Below are 18,533 nucleotides of genomic sequence, written 5' to 3'. Positions count from 1 at the left end.
ATAGTGTCTGGGTTTGGTGGCTGATTATGAGATGGATCCCCAGGTGGGGTAGTCTCTGGATGGTCCATCCTTTCGTCTTAGCTCCAAACTTTGTCTCTGTAACTCCTTCCATGGGTTAGAATATTTTTTTCCCCTATTCTAAGGAGGAATAAAGTTTCCACACTTTGGTCTTCCTTCTTCTTGATTTTCTTGTGTTTTGCAAATTGTATCTTAGGTATTCTATGTTTCTGGGCTAATATCCACTTATCAGTGAGTGCATATCAAGTGACTTCTTTTGTGATTGGGTTACCTCACTAAGGATGATGGAACACAGGGACCCCAATGGAGGAGCTAGAGAAAGTACCCAAGGAGCTGAAGGGGTCTGCATCCCTATAGGTGGAACAACAATAAGAACTAACCAGTAACCCCAGAGCTCCTGTCTCTAGCTGCATATGTAGCAGAAGATGGCCTAGGCCATCATTGAGAAGAGAGGCCCCTTGGTCTAGCAAACTTTATATGCCCCAATACAGGGGAACTCCAGGGCCAAGAAGAGGGAGTGGGTGGGTAGGGGAGCGGGGGGGGGGGGTAATAGGGAACTTTCAGGGATAACATTTGAAATGTAAATGAAAAAAACCTGTTGTTACCTTTTTGAGTTCTTTATTTTGGACACCAGCCTTCTGTCAGAGGATGGCTGGTGGGGCAATGGTTCTCTCCTATTCTGTCCATTTTCCTTTCACTTTGTTTATTGTTTTCTTTCCTCTGCACAACTTTGATTATTCCTCTTTGCAAATTCTTGCTTTCATTCTCCAAAGCACTGGGGTCCTGTTTAGGAACTTGCTTACTTAAGACTTTGAAGTATTCTCCTGTGATTGCCTTAAGTGGTTTCAATTTTTTTCAGTAAGGTTTCCAAATCTTTTGAGTTAATTTTTTTTTAAACAATTGAGAAATAAGTAATCCCATTCAGATGGTTTAGGATGCACAAACTTGTTTTTGAGTGATCTACACTATTCTTTGGCTCACATGTTTGTTTACTATGGAATGCTGGTTGTATGTTTGTTTGTTTTTTCTATGTCCCTTGAGTTCATTTTGAAATTGGATGTTATAAAACAGCTAGCATTATTCTTTCTGACTTTGGTTTCTCTGGATCTCTGTGGTTCTGCATTCATTCCAGGTTTTTCCTAGTTGTGTGTTTGGGTATATTAATGGGGATTATGTTGAGTCTGTAGACTGTGCTCCACCATAGGACAGCCTCCTCCTTCGGTGAGATTTTTGTTGAAGCACTTTTCTGCTGACCTACTGTTTGCTTTAAAGGTCCATTTTCCAATCTCCATGCTTATATAACTTTACATTTTTCTGTTTATTTCTTTTCATATGCATTCGCAGTAGTATATTAATCAGCCATAAATGAAAGGAATTATGTCACTTTTGCAAAATGAGATAAATGGTCATCATGCTAAGAGAAATAAGCCCAATCCGGTCAGTTAAGGGCTGTGTATTTCCTTGCATATGTGAGTCCTAAATAAAAAAGAAAAGCTGATCTATCTGAAAGTCAAAGAGGGACTATGAGATGGGCGACAGGGACTAAAGTAGTTAGTAGGAAGGGTGGAAATCATAAAAGCACATCACACATGTGACATTTACAAGTCTGACAGCAAAACCCATTGATGCTTGTTATAGCACAAAGAAATGCCTTGTCAGTCCGTGTGTAGGTAAATGTGGGAATGCAACGTTCACCACTGTGCCAGTTATTAATCCTGTTCTATGGTGGGCATTATGTCTTTGGGAGGTGTACCCTAGCATATGCTGATAGAAAGAATGATTGGTATATTTTTGGTTGTGAGGCTAGCCTTTAATGGCTGAGCCATCTCTCCAGCCGGAAAGAATGATTCTTGAACCAAGTGATCTCCCTGTGCAGCCTCTGAGCACTGGACTTACAGGCATGCTCTGCCTTTGCAGTTTGAATTACTGACTCCTACAGGAGCCATTTGGCCTTGTTTTTCATAGTTATATTTCTGTGTTGAAATTGCTATATTTGTTTTCATGGAAATACATTAACCAGTTAGAAGGAACAGCTCCCCTAATACTAACCACCAGAAGAGGAAAGTGAAAGTAGCTTTCAGTGAACTAAAAGGTTAAGGAGTCAGAAAAATTCAGGGACTAAAAGTAATAGAGGATTAAAGACTTAAAAAAAAAAGCATAGATGAGGAAAAAGACAAAAGATCCAGTTAAAGAATACAACAGTAAGTTAACATAATTAGAAGAGGAAAAAACCTAACAGCCCTGTCAGCCAAAGTCCTGGGATTGGAACTGACTCCCTGTGGGTATTCTAATGGAGTCCACCAGGTGTGAGTTGTAGCTGAAACCACTTGTCAGTCCCCACTGCTTCCGCCCTAACAATGTAGGTCAGTATCCAGGCTGCTCCCCAGCTGTTTCCTGCCACACAGGTTAATTAGTGGTGACTCTACAGGCTTTGTTATATGTGTAGCAGAGGTGGGGCCAAAGTCTGGCTGCCAAGAGCACTTTACAGCAGCGCATGGATGGACCCTCAGCAGTATGTGGAGTGGCCAGGCAGTCCATGCTGCTTCAGAGCCCTCAGCCTGCGAGGCTGCAGGCATGGCAAATAAGCAAGCTGTGGAGGTTTTGCAATGCTCCGAGCCAATGAAGGAAACAATTAAAACAGTGAGTTCTCTGAAACAGAGGAGGCAGCCTGGGAGCCCTACTGAGCATCTCGCTCCTCTCCATAACTCATCCCACCCTTCCTACTTAAAGCTCCCAGATAATTTGTCACCCTCTGTACAGCTGTTGTTTGGCGCCCCACCTTATCACTGTTACACAGGGTTCCTAGGACCTCAGCTGTGCTCATTCACCTGGTTTTTGACTGCTAGAGCAGTTTCGTTCCTAGAAACTAACAGGAACTAAATAGGACTTTTTTCAAAATTGCTTCTGGTTAGAGCCATTGGAGTGTTTGCTGAGGTGAGCAATCGGTACAATTTCCCTGATAAGGCTTAGGGATGCTTAGGGACAAGTGTCACATTGAGACCAGACTCTTGTTCTGGACTCACAGCTGGAGAAGCTTGGGTTTCCCCTGTAGTGAGAACTTAGTCTGCTGCTATTACAGGTGTTGCAGAACTGAGCCTGCTGCCCTTATACATGTCACTGGTGCCTTCACACTCATCCTAGGATTGCAGCTTCCAGCATGGTGGTCTCCCCCCACTAGAGGCCAGCTAAAGTTGATATCCAGAACAGCTCTGTGCTTGTTTGAGCCCTTTCCCCTTCGTTTCAGTTTGCTTTCTCTTCACTTCCTGTTGCTTCTCAGCATTCTCCCAGGCTTTGTGTCCTTGGATAGCCATTCTCATTGTTCCACTGACTTCTTACTCGGACACTGGGAGGCCACTGTTTAGCCAGGATTCTTCCTCCTCTTAGGATTTCTTTTAAAATTCAGGTGATTCGTTTTTATAAAAGCATAGCATCCTATTATCTGCAAGTCTCCTTGAAATGCTGCTCTAATTAAAAGCCATTAGTAGATATTTAAAAGAAAAATGGTTCAGCACTTTTTCCAAAAGGAATTTTTATTTTTTCCTCCTGCACACAGAGAACGAGAGCAGACGGAACTTGATGGGACCAGTGGTCTGGCTGAGATTGACTCAGGACCAGTTCTTGCGAATCCTTTCCAACCCATTGCAGCTGTAATCATTGAGGTATGAGTTGTGGCAAGTGGGATGTCTATGTGTTAAATAAGAAAGCGTAGGCAAGGACAGCAGGCAGGAAATTGAGGATTCGTCCAGAGAGCATTCACAGTGAAGTCGAAAGGCGTGCAACTTCATGCAGAGTGACCATGCTCCACTCATGGGTCACACTGGGAACTGAGGAGTGCAGCACAGTGACAGAAATAAGCCTTCACTTACATAATCACTTGTAAAAAGAGAAATAACTTCAAAATATACAGGAATAAAAATAGAAGCTGAATATGTCATAGTTACTGGTTTTGATAAAACCTATTTTGCCATATTTTTGTAGTACAAACATTTGATCTTTTTTGAACCAGTATTGATGTTATTTTTATCTTTGTGATCATGGAAAACAGAATTTGATGTTTATATTTTAAATTATATAATACTCATATATTATATATTGACATAACAACTTTACAGTACAAACCGCTCAAGCTACAAACCATAAAGTGAAAACTAGCGTTATTACATGTGCATTTAGAAACAGGTGAAATGCACGATGGAAACTATAAATAATTAAGGAAGTAAATAAATAAATAAACAAGCCCTAATGCTAAAAAGAGACACAGCAGATACACAGTCCTGTGACTATTTACTAGTACTAAAAATTACTATAAGAATAAAAAAATCCTGGGCATTAGATTACCGAAGGAAGGACATGTTTCCCAAAGGTGGGAGAGGCTATTACCATAAAAGTGTTTAATAATCTTCTCTAGTAATAAGAAACATATAATCATGTCAAAGTGTGTTGGTTATATAGAACTGAGCAGGGGGTTAGTGTTTTCAGGGGATACTGCTGAGCAAGGAGGCAGGGTGAGCTACTCTCAGTAGGAGCAGTCTCCCAGTCAGACGCAAGGGGCAGGGGACCTAGCATATACATTTTCTGTACACACTGTCAACATTGTTATTTGGACCCTGAGGAAGGCTTTTCTATCCTTCTGAACCTCCTGCTGCGATGGGGATAGGGCGGGGCCAGGGTGTCCCTTTGCCACTCCCAGTCTGAGGTACTGCAGTCCTGACATGCCCCTGTCAACAATAGACATTCACTTTCTTCCTATAGTGATACAGCCATTGAAAAATATTAATATAACCGGGGGATAAGGGAGAGAGAGTTCAGTGTACCCACTGAACTAACTTAATGTATCCACAAGCCACGAGGACCTGCAGATTCACAGAACCATGTAAAAAGCTGGCAAAGAGGAATGTGCCTGTAACATACCTGCTGGGAGACACAGAGACAGAGGATCTGTCTATTCAGCTTTAGGGTCACTTAGAGACCTAGCAGCAAGCCTCCTATTGCCAGACTCTAGACTCCACAAACACTTATACTCAACACACATGCACACACCCACATTAACAAATTTATATGTATAACATTTGTAATAATATATGATATATAATATATATGATATTATATATAGTACATGTGATATATATGATATGTATTTGTCATTAATATCATATATTTATTATGTATCACAAACACGCGCAAAGAAATGTTAATTCAGTTGATAAAACAATAGGAGCATATATGTGTTGGACTCACTTCTTGTCTGCAACCTCTCCCAGGAGAGTGGAATTTTCATCAAAATGCAAATAGCACCAGGCCCTTCCACAACATATATGTGCACAGATGTGGTTCTGCTTTCCTCTTCCTCCCTCCAGACACTGCTGCACACCAGGCTGGGAAGGATGAAGCAATGTCTACATTGGGTTGGTCAGCAGGATCCCTGTGGAGGTGGGCTGGGGCTTCTAGGAGGATTCTAGCGTTGCCGCTCTCTTGCTAGTCAGTGAAACAGCTCTGTTGGATGAGGCTCAGTGAAACAGCTTGTGAGCATACACTTTATTCATGGTGAATCAAGAGCTATGTATGGAGAGTAGGAACGGGTTCTTTTTAGGGTGACGTTTCATTGGATGAAGTGTAAGGTTCTGGGGATACCTCATTTGCATGGAGAGACATTCTAGGGTGTTGATCCTGTAATTTCTTCCAGAGACTCCATGGCATTTCTCAGGTAGAAGATTTGTGGTCAGGATCCTCAGATGAGAAAAGGAAGCCACACTACAAAAGGCAATCCTCCATTTTGCTCTGAGCTCAGGAAATCTGTTCAGACATGGTAGACTACAACCTTAGTTAGTGAGGTGCAACATACAGAGTCACATTCATGTATGTTCGCTGGTGTGTATCTTTATGGGTGTGGGAGAGGCTGAGAACATCTTATAATTAGAAACAGAATATGGTCATCTCTAGATTATGAAACCACTGGTAGTATTTTTTTAGACCTTTGTAGTGAATCTTTAGCAACTAATATGTTTTAATTATGCAGTCTCAACTCAGTGTGCAAGTCACAGTGACAACTGAATCACAAAAGCTCTCGCTTGATTTCTTCCTTGAAATGATCTTAAATGCCACCGTTGTATAAAGATAAGTGTATTTCATTTCTGTTAGAATGAAAAGAAGCAGGAAAAAGAGAAAAAGAAGCAGACCGTGGAGAAGGACAGTGATGTTGGTCTCCTAGAACATAAAGTGGAGCCAGAGCAAGCAGCGCCTCAGAGTGAGGCAGATTGCTGCCTCCAAAACCCTGACGAGCGAGTGGTGGACAGTTACAGGGAGGCACTGTCGCAGCAGCTGGACAGTGAGGATGAGCAGGACCAGCGAGGGTCAGAGTCCGGGGGTAAGTTCCATGGTGACAGAAATGGTTCCGTAGTACAGTACTTTCTAGTTCTGTTTTGATTCTACGCAAACTGAGACTATTTACACATTTGATCACTTTAAAAAGAATTGTTTTCTAGACATATTTGTATTTTCTGTACCCTTGTAGGTTTCACTGATGTAGATTATTCTTTATGTTACAGAGAGTTTAGATTTTAGAAAATGCTATATATCTAATGTGATGCATGTATATTTAAACAGATGAAATAAATTTTAAGATTTTAGAATTTTCAGTTAAAATGTTTTTATAACTTTGTTCTAGACTTGTTTAATATACTGTAAAATTTTGTTTTCATGTTATTAGAATTTGTACATTATTATAGAGAGTTTTAAAATGTTGATAGTTATTTCTGTGATAGTCTGTATGGTTTCTGTTTTTGTTTTCTTAGGAATCAAAGCTTCTGCTAGGTCTGCCAGTGTGATATTGGTTACCTAAACTTATATTGGACATATCTTGTGCAGGAGTTATTTTAATGAGTCTATGTGTTTAGATTTGATTAGACTCTCAGCTGTATTTCAGGTTGTTATTTTTGGAGTATTTTTTCCTTAGAATCACTCATTCTGCATATCTCTCTTGAGGATAATCACTGTCCTCCCCTTTGTTTGTATGCCTTTCTGAGTTTTATGGAAATTCCTACACTTATAGTTGGACAATTATAGTTACTTAAGATGACTTTGAGTTTGGAAGAAATACAAGATAGCTTTGGAAATGAAGACCTCTCTTCTTGAAATTGAAATATGCTTTTGGTCATTTGTGTTTCATTCATATATGTATCTGTTTTCTATCGAAAGTGTATTGTTAGTATATGGACCTTCATATTTGGTTGTTGGTAAGAATTCCCAATGTTGAGTAGAAGCAGGCATGGTGGTAATACTACCAATACTCTCATTTTATTGTTTGTTTTTACATTATAGAAGTTCACTTTTTCAAGATATAAAGTTTCATACCTATATTCTTCTAGAAAACAGTAAGAAGAAAACCAAGAAACTAAGAATGAAAAGGAGTCATCGGGTAGAACCAGTCAATACAGACGAGTCTACTCCAAAGAGTCCCACGCCTCCCCAACCTCCCCCTCCTGGTGAGTACGTCCATCCTGACACTAGATTAGAAACACTGCTTTAAGCACTATAGAAAAAAGGGAAAAGGCAGAAGAAATTAGATAGTTTCCCATTAGCGGTTCATTATTTTGTCAGGTTGTGAGGAAGAATCCTTTACTGTCCATGTTATGCAAAGTTTGTTAACATTTCAGTGTTGTTTTAAGAATGAAATGCTAAAATGTATTAGCATAGCTTTACGCAGTAATTCTAAATGTGATCAGATTCTGTTTGAATTCTCTATATTTCACATTATGAAGGGAATTGACGTTTAAGTAGATTCCAAACTAGAGTGAGATTTTAAATGGTGGATCTTTAATCATTTCATCCTAGAAGTTCTCTAAGTCTGTGATTTCCTCAGTGTAGATGCAGTATGCATCTCTACCTCCTAAGATGTTGCATGGGTCCATGCATGTAAAGCTGGGGGTTACAGCTACACAAAACCTGGAAGCGGCCTTCAGCACTGAGCACAGTGCCCCAGGTCAATAGGTGTCAACTAAATGATAAATGTGCATTCATAAACCCCTTGTAATCTTGCTGACAAAGCTCTACATGGTAACTGTTTTGATTATGAACTTTGACAAGATTTACTTCTACTATTCTTTTTAACAAAACAATTCTTTTAGTCTCTGCTAGGCATTAGAATGGCAGGCGATAGATAGACATTTGTGATGGTAACAAGAAGGGTGAGTCTGTAGTGAAAGTGTGTTAAGAGTGTACGTGCATGCTTGCTAAAGCCCATGTCAGCATCCAATAGTAACACGGTACATGGAGAAACAACTGCAAATGTGGGTGTTCAGAATTGTTCACTGACATGGAATGTTAAATGTATTTTCTATCAAGAGGGATCCTCTGAAAAGACCTTAACAAGTATTCCTTTAACAGAGCTTCTAAATGTTTTTCTTTCCTTTAGTTGGCTGGGGAACCCCCAAAGTCACTAGACTTCCAAAACTTGAGCCTCTTGGTGAAACACGTCACAATGGTAATGCAAAAGGATCGCTTCTCAAATCCCATCTGTGCATAGCACATCCACTGTTCTTCATCTCGTAACTTCGTTTTTAGGATTTTATTTTTGGTAGCTTTCAGATCCACTACCATCTTTTCCATTATACTTTTGACTTTCATTTTACTTTTTTTTTTTATTTTGAAATGTACCTTACAGCTATATAATTTGACATTTTTATTTCAGTACAAATATATAAAGATTCATTTTTGTGTTTATTCATGATAATATCTTTTATGAAACCAATTCTGAGAAAAGTTTTCCAGCAAGTGCAGTTTTACTTACTATGCTAGAAAACTATCAGGCCGTGTCCATGTTCAGTATGTTGTGATAAGGGACATAATTGCTTACTTTGCTTATAACACAATGTCCAGTTACTAAACATTAAAAGGAAGTCTAGATAGATCAACACAGTGTATAAAATGAGAGACCAAATTACTAAGCCAAATAAAATTAGGCTAAACAGAAATTCTCTCAAAGGCTTTATTAAATCTAGAAAACAGTCTTGATGAAATCATTATAGCTGTAATCCATTCAGTGCACTGCATTAGAACCCCAAGAAATAAAGCCTAGGAAAAGATAGGTCGGCTTCATAGGTAGGTGCCATTTCTGAACAGAAATCAAAGTTTTTGTATTGTACCTAGAGTGCAAAAGGATAGGACTAATTGTACCTCCATACACTTGTTTATTACGAGCATCCAGTACACTTAATCTGCTAACTTATAGAACTTTGTGTCTGAAAAAGATCACTTAGTAAAACAGACATTCAGTCCTTAGAAAATGCATTGTGAAAATCCCTCCCCCATGTCATATTATTCAAAATACTGAAACATAGTATTCAAAAGTATTCAAGCCTGCTTCTAGCTTTCCCCTTCAGAACCCTGTACAGGTCACTGGTGGTTTCTATTTAACCATTAGTGAAAATTAGGAAATGTGTATTTATAGATGAGTTTCTCCCGAGCCTGTGTGAGAGTGCCTGGTATAATGGTTCCAGTAGATTACCTATTTCTATTTTATTGAATGATTTTTACACTAATATTTTTATTGATAGGTTAGACCCTATTTTATTATATAACCTAACTTTAATCACATTAAAATACATTATCAATTTACATATTCAGTATCAGAAAATAGTATTAAGAGTTTTTCATTTATATGCATACATATACACATATAGAAAAATAATTTTTCAGAGGACCAATATTTTTTCTTATTGAATTCAAGTTTTCAGCACCTTTCTTAGTCATGATTCACAATGCTGTGACAGTATACCAGACAAAACAGCTTACTAGAAGAAAATGTAGTTTGGTTTCTGGCTACTGAGGGATGCTTCCCAATGGGAGACAAGCCATGGCAGAAGGACTCAGTCTCCGAGAAGAGAACTGCCAGTGGCCACGTGATGACATGGCAGCAGAGAGAAAGCACGGATTGCTCCATCCACAACCCGAGCAGGGGTGGCCTTCAGAAGCTGTCCCTAGTCTCCTACTCCATCTCCTGATGGTGCAAAACCGTGTCACTGGCAGGGATCCATGGACCCTGACACACAGAGACAGTTCTGAATGAAACTGTGACCTGCTACTTCTGGACCCTGCTAGTTCATGTCCATCTCAGTGCAGATACCTTCACTAGAACTTGACCAGTCCATGCGGTCTGACCAGTCCCAGCATTATGCAAATTCCAAAGTTCAAAGTTCCTTCTATAACACAAGACAGTCTCTTAGTTGTGAGCCAGCTAAAATAAAAAAAGAAAGTTACATTCTTCCAGTATAAAATGGCACAGAATAAACATCCCCTTCCCAGACGGGTGTGAAGCAAGACCATAGCCTAGGAGGGCAAATACTACATCCTGCAGGTTCTTGTACACCATACAGGGCACACGGTGGTATCATGTCAGCTCCCCTGGTCTTATTCTGCCCTGCACCTACAGCTTTGCCACTTGCTGCAAGCATGGCCTTCTCCTGAGGTAGGTAGGCCCCAGTGCCTGCAGTGTTCTTTGACAGATATCATGTTCTGGCATGTGTAGCAGCCTAGGCTTTGCCTTCATGGCTTTGTGATCCACACTGTCAGACTCTGTCTCTGCTTATCATGCGCTTGCCTCAGGCTGCTCTCTGCATTCCACAGAGGCTTCAGCGATCCTATAACTCGTGCATTCTGTGGGCTGTGCCTGCAAAACCCTCACCACAAGGACAGTGACAAGTTCTGCTGCCATCTGAAGACAGGGATGAACTTTTATGGACTAAGACTGTAGCACTCTGAGTGTCTCTCTGCCTTGCTACAAAATGTTTCTGTAGGTGGCTTTTTCCCCTAAAGTCCCCCTTTCTGTTCTCTCTTTGTTAATGCAAGTTATTCAAGTGAGTTTGTTCGTTTACCTTCTAGGACCTTCTCTGTAGCCGCAGACTTCAGTTTACTCTTTCTATTGTTACAATACAGTGTATGAAGTGTGTAGCGCCTCCATGTTTCGAATCCTTTAATAGTCAGGCCTACAGTGCGTGCACTGACCATGTGTTAAAAGCAGTCCTTTCCTTTTTCAGATCACACTGCTGCTTCGGTCTTTCTGTTCCACTCCTTGTGCTCTGTTCTTATATAAACTGGCTGGAAGCGTCTAACAATAACCAGTTCCCAGCCTGAATGTAAAACACCAAACGCAATAGTCTATTACTTATGAATTCAGGATGGAGAGGATGTGGTCAGATTTTTTGCATGATGTGGCACAAATGACCTCTTACCCAATTCCAGTAGAGTGCTTGTTTCTTCTGAAGACCCATGCTCATGGCCTTCATGGAGTGCATTTATTTCTGTTGCATTCTTCCAGATGTTTTCCTCATCTTGCTGATGTCTAGCAGAATTTCCATTGTTCTGTATTTATAGCATTCTAGGGTTTCTTTAGCTAGTAGCTCCAAACTCTTTTGTGTCAGTCCTAAAAACTGGATGTAAAAGTCTAAGCACTGGATAATCATATTCATCACAGCAAGGACTCCATTTCTCTGCTACTAATTTTATGTAGGTTCCACAGCCTTCAAAAACGGCAGCACCACCAGTTCATGACTAATATATTGAAACATATGAGCTGGGGTAGGGCGGGGTGTCATTTCAGACCTAAACAATAACGGTACATATTTTATATTTGACATCAGCTAAACTTTCTTATGTCAAGATGAATAAGACGTGCACTTTACCTAATTTAATAGGAAAAATAGTCCTCCGATATACTATAGTATCTATGACGATAAGGTCTTTAGTACAGAATTGGAGTAGTATTTGGAAACTCTGTGGGCAGTTATGGAAAGTGGCATAAGAACTGTGAATTGAAGGAATAAGAAGGGCAAGGAGAAACAGAATTGAAAAGTGAGTATGCCTATAATCCTAGCACCATTGAAGGCTGAGGCAAGAGGGTTGGGATCTCCGGGCCAACTTAAGCTACGTGAGAGGCTGTATAAAGAAGAGACCAGAACAAAACAGAGATAGAAAAGAACAATAGGTTGTTTGAAAAATGGCATAAAGCTACATAGTGGGTAAGAAGGGAAGTTTTAAATGATAGAAAACATTGAAAATGGAATCTAGCCTATGGCTAAATACCGAAGGTCTTACATATATTTAAAATATTAAGGCTTACTATTAGTAAAATTTCAAGAGCTAACATTTATTTAATAGATGGGCAAAATGTTGCTTTGATGTAATTTATAAAAAATTACTTTATGTGTATGAGTGTTTTGCCTGCAACTCTGTGTACTACATGTGTGCCTGTGGTAGTCAGAAGAGGGCATCATAGCCCCTGAAATTGCAGTTACAGATGTTTGTTGTGAGCCATCTTATGGCCACTAGGAAATGAACCCCAGTCCATTGGAAGAGCAGCTAGCCATGAGAGCCTCAGAGCCATCTTCCCAGCCCCTCTTCTTTTTCTTAACTTTGAACACAGTTATTTCTTTTCCCATTATATATAGAAGTACATGGACAAAAGTCTGACAACAGATACACAGTAGCTGTATGATATGAGATGAGCTAGTGAATGACTAAAATCAAGTGCACATAGTGAGTTCAACTTTATTGATCTTGAACACAATCAGATTGAAAGCAGCATGAGGGAGATTCTACCTTTGATTATAGTCATCTGCTTCGGTAAGAGTTGGATTGGTTCCATATCACTTTGATCACTTTCACAGCTTTCTTTGTGTGACATGGAGGACAGAAACATTCAAATAGACACGAAATGAGAATCTTGTTTGTTTTGTAAACACTTGCAGGCTGTATTTCATCAATGTGTTATATAGTCCACATTATGAAAAAAATGAATCAAGAGTTTCTGGTTGCCAAGCAGTAGTGGCACTTGCCTTTAATCCCAGCACTTGGGAGGCAGAGGCAGGTGGACTTCTGAATTCAAGGCCAGCCTGGTCTACAGAGTGAGTTCCAGGACAGCCAGCAGCCAGGGCTACACACAGAAACCCTGTCTCAAAATACCAAACCAAAAAAAAAAAAAAAAAAAAAGTTCCTGATGGTTAAAAATACCAGCTATTACAAATTAAAGAATATTGTCAAAGCTTCAAAGTCTGAAGGATGATAAAAATTTGTATATCCTTTTACTGCTTTCCAAATTTCATTGTAAAAATGTCTGATAACCTCTATGAAAATGTTTAGGCAATTAAAATCCTCTGTCATATAGAATGATTCTAATTTTTGTAAAGTGATACAAAGCTCACTACAAGAGCATACTAATTTTTTCAGAAGGAAAAAAAAAAGTCATGCTATGTACATGCCTTTGGTCTTTTAATAAAGATATTTTTAAATTCATCAAAATAATTGGACATACCTTATAATTTTCATTTTAACAATGGTAACTGTAAGAGTGACCTAGCATTGTAGTTTGCAATTTCAGTTCCTCAAAATTACCTATAAGGCAAAAGTCACATTAGGCAAGAGCTGAAGCTTTTGTGCCACTAAGCTGCAGAATCGAGATTTGAACTTAGGTCTGCCTGTAGTCTTGAAATCCATACATTTAAGTTGTTATGGTTATAATATATTCATATTGGTTAAGGGATCTTAGCAGCTTAATTTTTGTTTGGAGTTTACAATTCTCTTGAAAATAATTCCCCCCATTATGTTTGTAATGTATTTATTTTAAATGTGCTTAAACAGTTGTGCTTCTAAAATAATTTGAAGATAATACACTAGAAAATAATTTATGATGACTTAAATGTGGCATTAGGTTTATAATCTAATTTGTAGCAAAGTAAGAAATAGAAATGTGAGCCCATGAGTTGGCTTAGGTGGTTAAGTTATGTTATGCTGCCAAGCCTGAACATAGATCTGAGTGTGATCCCCAGGACCAATCAATACGTATGGTTGAAGGAGAGAACCTATCCCCACAAGTAGTTCATACACAGACATCAAAATAAAGAACTGTGATTTTTTAAAAGACTATAAATTATTATAAATGGAAGGAGAGTGCCTGGGAATATGGCTCCATAGTTAGATTGCTTACCTGGTATGCAGGAGGCTCTGGGTTCATTTCCCAGTATTTCACATACTTGAAAGAAAAGACCATTTTATACAATATAGTTACCAAAGCACAGAATTCTAGATGCATTAGGTATAGAAGGCCTGTCTGCTTCTCCTAAAACATGTAGACATAGTGACTACTAGAAAGGATACCTGGTGTGTGAAAATAGTGACTGACAAGGTCTTAGCAGCAGATGGTGTAGATTTTCAGTACTTTATATTTGTTTTCTAATGTGAATGTGTAATAATAATATAAAAAACCCTATGTCTATTTGGTACAACGTTTTACCTGTCATTTAGAATTTACTCTGGTTATGTTTTGAGTCCGTTCAAATGTTCTTGGATTTAGTTCGTTTCTGTTTTCTGTCTCCCCCACCTATCCACTCCCTTGAAAATTGCCTGCATCTCAGTCTTTTAAAGATGATGGATGGAAAACAATTAGCAATGAAAGGCTTGAGTCCCATCCTGTTTCACGGTTTCCATTTCCCTCCTCTGTGCAGATTTCTATGGGAAGCCGCTGCCTCCCCTGGCTGTGCGACAGAGACCTAACGGTGATGCTCAGGACACGATCTCATAACCAAGTCGGATGGGTTGGTCCTTTTTATATCAGCAAGGTGAACTGAGACCTTTCCCCAAAGCAGAAAAGCCCTGAATGCTGATGATGGGCAAGACAACCATAATGATTTCAGGGAAGAAAGAATATCCAAGAACTTGACCTGATAATGTACTTCTCCATCTTCTGTGGTTAAAGCAGAAAGGAAACAAAATGACCAGTAGCTGAAAAGAGCATCTGGCCACGTAAGCAGTCATGGCATCGATGCTCTGGTTTACACATCCCGACTTTTGGACATACTCCTGAAGAAAAACCTCACAAGTTGAGCCAATGGACTCTACATACCTGATTATTTAATAATCTGTATTTCTATGCATTAAACATGTTTTATAAGATATATGTACATGAAAGGGGAATTCCTGGGAAATTATAATCTAAATTTTAACTATTTTTATATTTTTTTCTAAACCTTTTGTTTAAGTTTGCTATTGTATTGACTACGCTCTTTCTACAGATGCTCTGTTTAAACTGTCTGGATAGAAAGTTGATTTACTGTACACACTTGAAGTGTACAAGCATGTATGCTTTGTGATAACATTGTTTCTAAAATGTACACTCCATCTTGATGTAATTTTAAAATAGTTACTATTTTAAAAAGCAAATTCTCAGATCTTTAATCTACCAAATTACATGATTTGAGAGTGGTACCCAAGGAGAGAATTCAGTTCTGTTGTTGCTGTTCATTTTCCTTGGTGATGATATCAATAAATGTTAAGATGTGTGAAATACCTTTAAGAAAATAACTAAAATTGTTAAATTAGAAAAATGTATCCTGTGGGATAATGATTCAAAATCCTCACCCCCCCCCCCCCAAGGGACTAGACCTTCTCTGAGTTCAGGGCCCTCTCTGTGCTCTCTGTCAGCAGCTTCATTGACTGCTTGGGTTGTTTTCTTTCGTCCATGCCTTGAAATTAAAGGTAAAAGGCTCCTGAGGGTCTAGAGACTTCAGGTTTCCAGCCAGCATGGCTGTACAAATAAAGATGTTGGTGCAAGTCCTTTCATAAAGCACTAGTTCTAACATGACTTCTTAATTTTAGATGACAATATTCTGCTCTTGAGTGCCATTGATAAGGTTCTCTGTCCAACGGCCCTTTACCAAAACTTGTAGAGATATTTTAGTAATGGATTTATAAGGTAATATTCAATTGGAGGCATGCCTTTAAGTCAAGGTGAAAATAACAAAGATCAAGTCCCTTCTCACCCTGTTAAGATTGGTACCATATACTGGCAATGAACATACACTGGTTTCTGAATGTAAGTCCACCTAAGGTAGATTGATCTGATCATTTGCCTTTTAAATGTTTATAATGTATTGTGTTCATATTTGAGCTCCTTGGACCCGGATCAGTCAGGTCACATGATGCTAGTTGGCCCTGGTAGTGTTTCTGTGAGTTTGTTCATTGTACTTGGCACAGTGATGGGGAAAAGGTTTAATTTCTATGCAAAACATATATGCAAAATTAGCAGGTGGCTCACATAAGAGAACCACAAGACAGGATGTACATTCTGAACTGGATTTTAGAGGGAAAAGTGCTCATCTTCTTGGTTCATTTTGTAATATTTAAATTGCCTTTTAAAACTAAACTTATACTTTTGCTATCTTTTAATGCTCATCTGGTTTGAAGATATTCTTGCTTCCTACCAGTGTTTACTATAAAGTACAGTAATTACTGACTCTATTTCATGAAAACAGTTTTGAAATTGAATGTAACATAAACCGGAATCGATGTTTTCTATGGCACTCTCAAAAAATTAATGTTTTCTTAAAGCTGTATATAAAAAATCCTTTAAAAACTGTTTTGTAAATCCTGTCAGATTTTAATATTTCAGTCCTTATTTTGTTATACATTTTCATTCTATTCATCATGAATTATATAACATTTCACACAATAAAAAATTATTTACAATATACCATTTATCTAATTTTAAAAGATTTATTTATTTATTTATTTAGATATTTATTTAATGTATATATGAGTACAATTTCGCTATCTTCAGACACACCAGATTAGGGTATCTGATCCCATTACAAATGGTTGTGAGCCACCATGTGGTTGCTGGGAGTTCAACTCAGATCCCTTGGAAGAGCCTTCAGTGTTAATTGCTGAGCCATCTTTTTAGCCCACCATCTCTCTTTTTATTCGGTAGGTTTTAAATGACTTTCTTTAACTAATCAGATGATTTTTTTTTTCATTTCTACTGTGGAAAGAGTTAAATTGGTAGATTAAAGTAATATACTTTTTCTTGTTTTATATGAAAACTATTTATAAAGGATGTGTGGAGCAACATTGTGCTTTGTTTTTATTGCTAGTTCCCAGTATTTTGTCAACCCTATTGCCCAAAAGATACAATTTAACTTATTATTTATAAGGCAATTCCATGTGCTCTTACTGGGTAATCCATATATATGTATTACATATATACTATCATATGTAAGTAATGTCGAGTGTGGGACTTTATGGAGTGTGTGGTGGTTTGAATATGCTTGGCCCAGAGAGTAGCACTATTAGGAAGTGTGGCCTTGGTGAGGGATATCACTGTGAGGGTGGGCTTTGAGACCCTTCTCCTAAGTGCCTGAGGATGATCTGCTGCTGGCTTCCTTTGGAGAAAGATGTAGAACTCTCAGCTCCTCTAGCGCCATGCCTGCCTGAATGCTGCTGTGCTTCCTGCCATGGTGATTATGCTGAACCTCTGAAGCTGTAAGCCAACCCCAATTAAATGTCCTTATAAGACTTGCTGTGGTCATGGTGTCTGCTCACAGCAGTAAAACTCATCAAAGCAGAGTGCTAACTGAAATTTCAAGAGGTCTTGTGGCTTGTAAGTTTTCTTCAATTTTCAACTCTTTTTGTACTAAGGAAAGCAAATTTATAATTTTTATGAATTAAGTGCTGTTTTCCTTTTTGAATTCTAAATTTTTTATCTGTATGGGTGTTTTGTTTGCATCAAGTTTGTGTGTGTGTGTGTGTGTGTGTGTTGAGAGAGAGAGAGAGAGAAAGAAACTGTTGAATCCTTTGGAATTACAGATGGTCTTGCGCTGCTGTGTGACCACTTAGACTCAAACTCAGAGCTATGGAAGAGCAACTAATGTTCTTTTTAAAAATTAATTATTTTATCTATTTACATCCCAAATGTTTCCCCCCTCCCGGTCTCCCCTCAAAAATTTGCCCCTCATCCCCTTCGCCTCTGAGGTTGTCACTCTGTACCCTGCCACCCTGGGGCATTAAGACTCTACAAGATTAGGCACATCCTCTCCAACTGAGGCCAGACAAGGCTGTCCTCTGCAACATATGAGCCCATGTATGCTCTTTGCTGGCGGCTTATTCTCTGGGAGCTCCCCGGAGTCCTGGTTCGTTGTCACTGTGTATCCCACCATAACTAATTAAAATTCAACCTAAGCAAGAGAGGCTTCATGGAAGCCTTGGCTGCTGACATGGATGGCATGGGAGGTACTGAGGAAGGAGGTCCATGGAGTGTAGGAGAGACTTTGTCAGATGACCTTGATGCAGAGGGTTTGGCACAAGGGTGTGTGTGTGTCGGAGAGGAGATGGCTTGGCTTTGGTTATGTTTTATAATTAGTAGTGCAGGGTTTGTTCACAATGTCATGTGGAGGTCTTTGAGACAATTAATGAATTCAGGGGGATCCAGTTGGAGGTGGATGTGTGGCAGTCATTTGGGCAGAAGAAAAGTAGGAATGTGAGGAGTGAGATGAGACTTGTGGGGAACCACTCATCTTGAGGGAACAGGAACCAGAAGGTGGGGATGAGTTGTAAAAGTAGGGTGGCAGCTCCACAGGCTGTCCTGTTGATGTGACTTGTCTTTGCTGATGATGGATGGCTGTGTGATGTCCAAGTTCTGTGGGATCATCTAATGCTAGGAACAAACAAGATTCTGCAGCAGGCGGTTGATCCTC

At 39.1% G+C, this 18,533-nt stretch overlaps 1 protein-coding gene across 4 annotated transcripts in view; it reads left to right on the top strand.

Annotated features, from left to right (window-relative positions):
- Arl13b (ADP-ribosylation factor-like 13B) overlaps positions 1–16,911 on the top strand; it is a 53,748-nt gene extending 36,837 nt beyond the window's left edge. For 2 of the 4 annotated variants that reach the window (XM_006522504.4, XM_006522505.4), the window contains 5 exons: positions 3,572–3,677; positions 6,157–6,382; positions 7,383–7,499; positions 8,429–8,497; positions 14,511–16,911. In XM_006522504.4, coding sequence (XP_006522567.1) covers positions 3,572–3,677; positions 6,157–6,382; positions 7,383–7,499; positions 8,429–8,497; positions 14,511–14,587 — 595 coding nt within the window. In that variant the 3' untranslated portion in view covers positions 14,588–16,911. The remainder of the gene's footprint in view (positions 1–3,571; positions 3,678–6,156; positions 6,383–7,382; positions 7,500–8,428; positions 8,498–14,510) is intronic. The other 2 variants (NM_026577.4, XM_006522503.4) reach the window with 2 other exon arrangements.
- The last annotated feature ends 1,622 nt before the right edge of the window (positions 16,912–18,533 follow it).

This window comes from Mus musculus, chromosome 16, assembly GCF_000001635.26.
Source record: "Mus musculus strain C57BL/6J chromosome 16, GRCm38.p6 C57BL/6J".
Classification (NCBI taxonomy): Eukaryota; Metazoa; Chordata; class Mammalia; order Rodentia; family Muridae; genus Mus; species Mus musculus.
The sequence above is the reverse complement of the archived record's forward strand: the minus strand, read 5'-3'. Positions and strand labels throughout refer to the sequence as shown.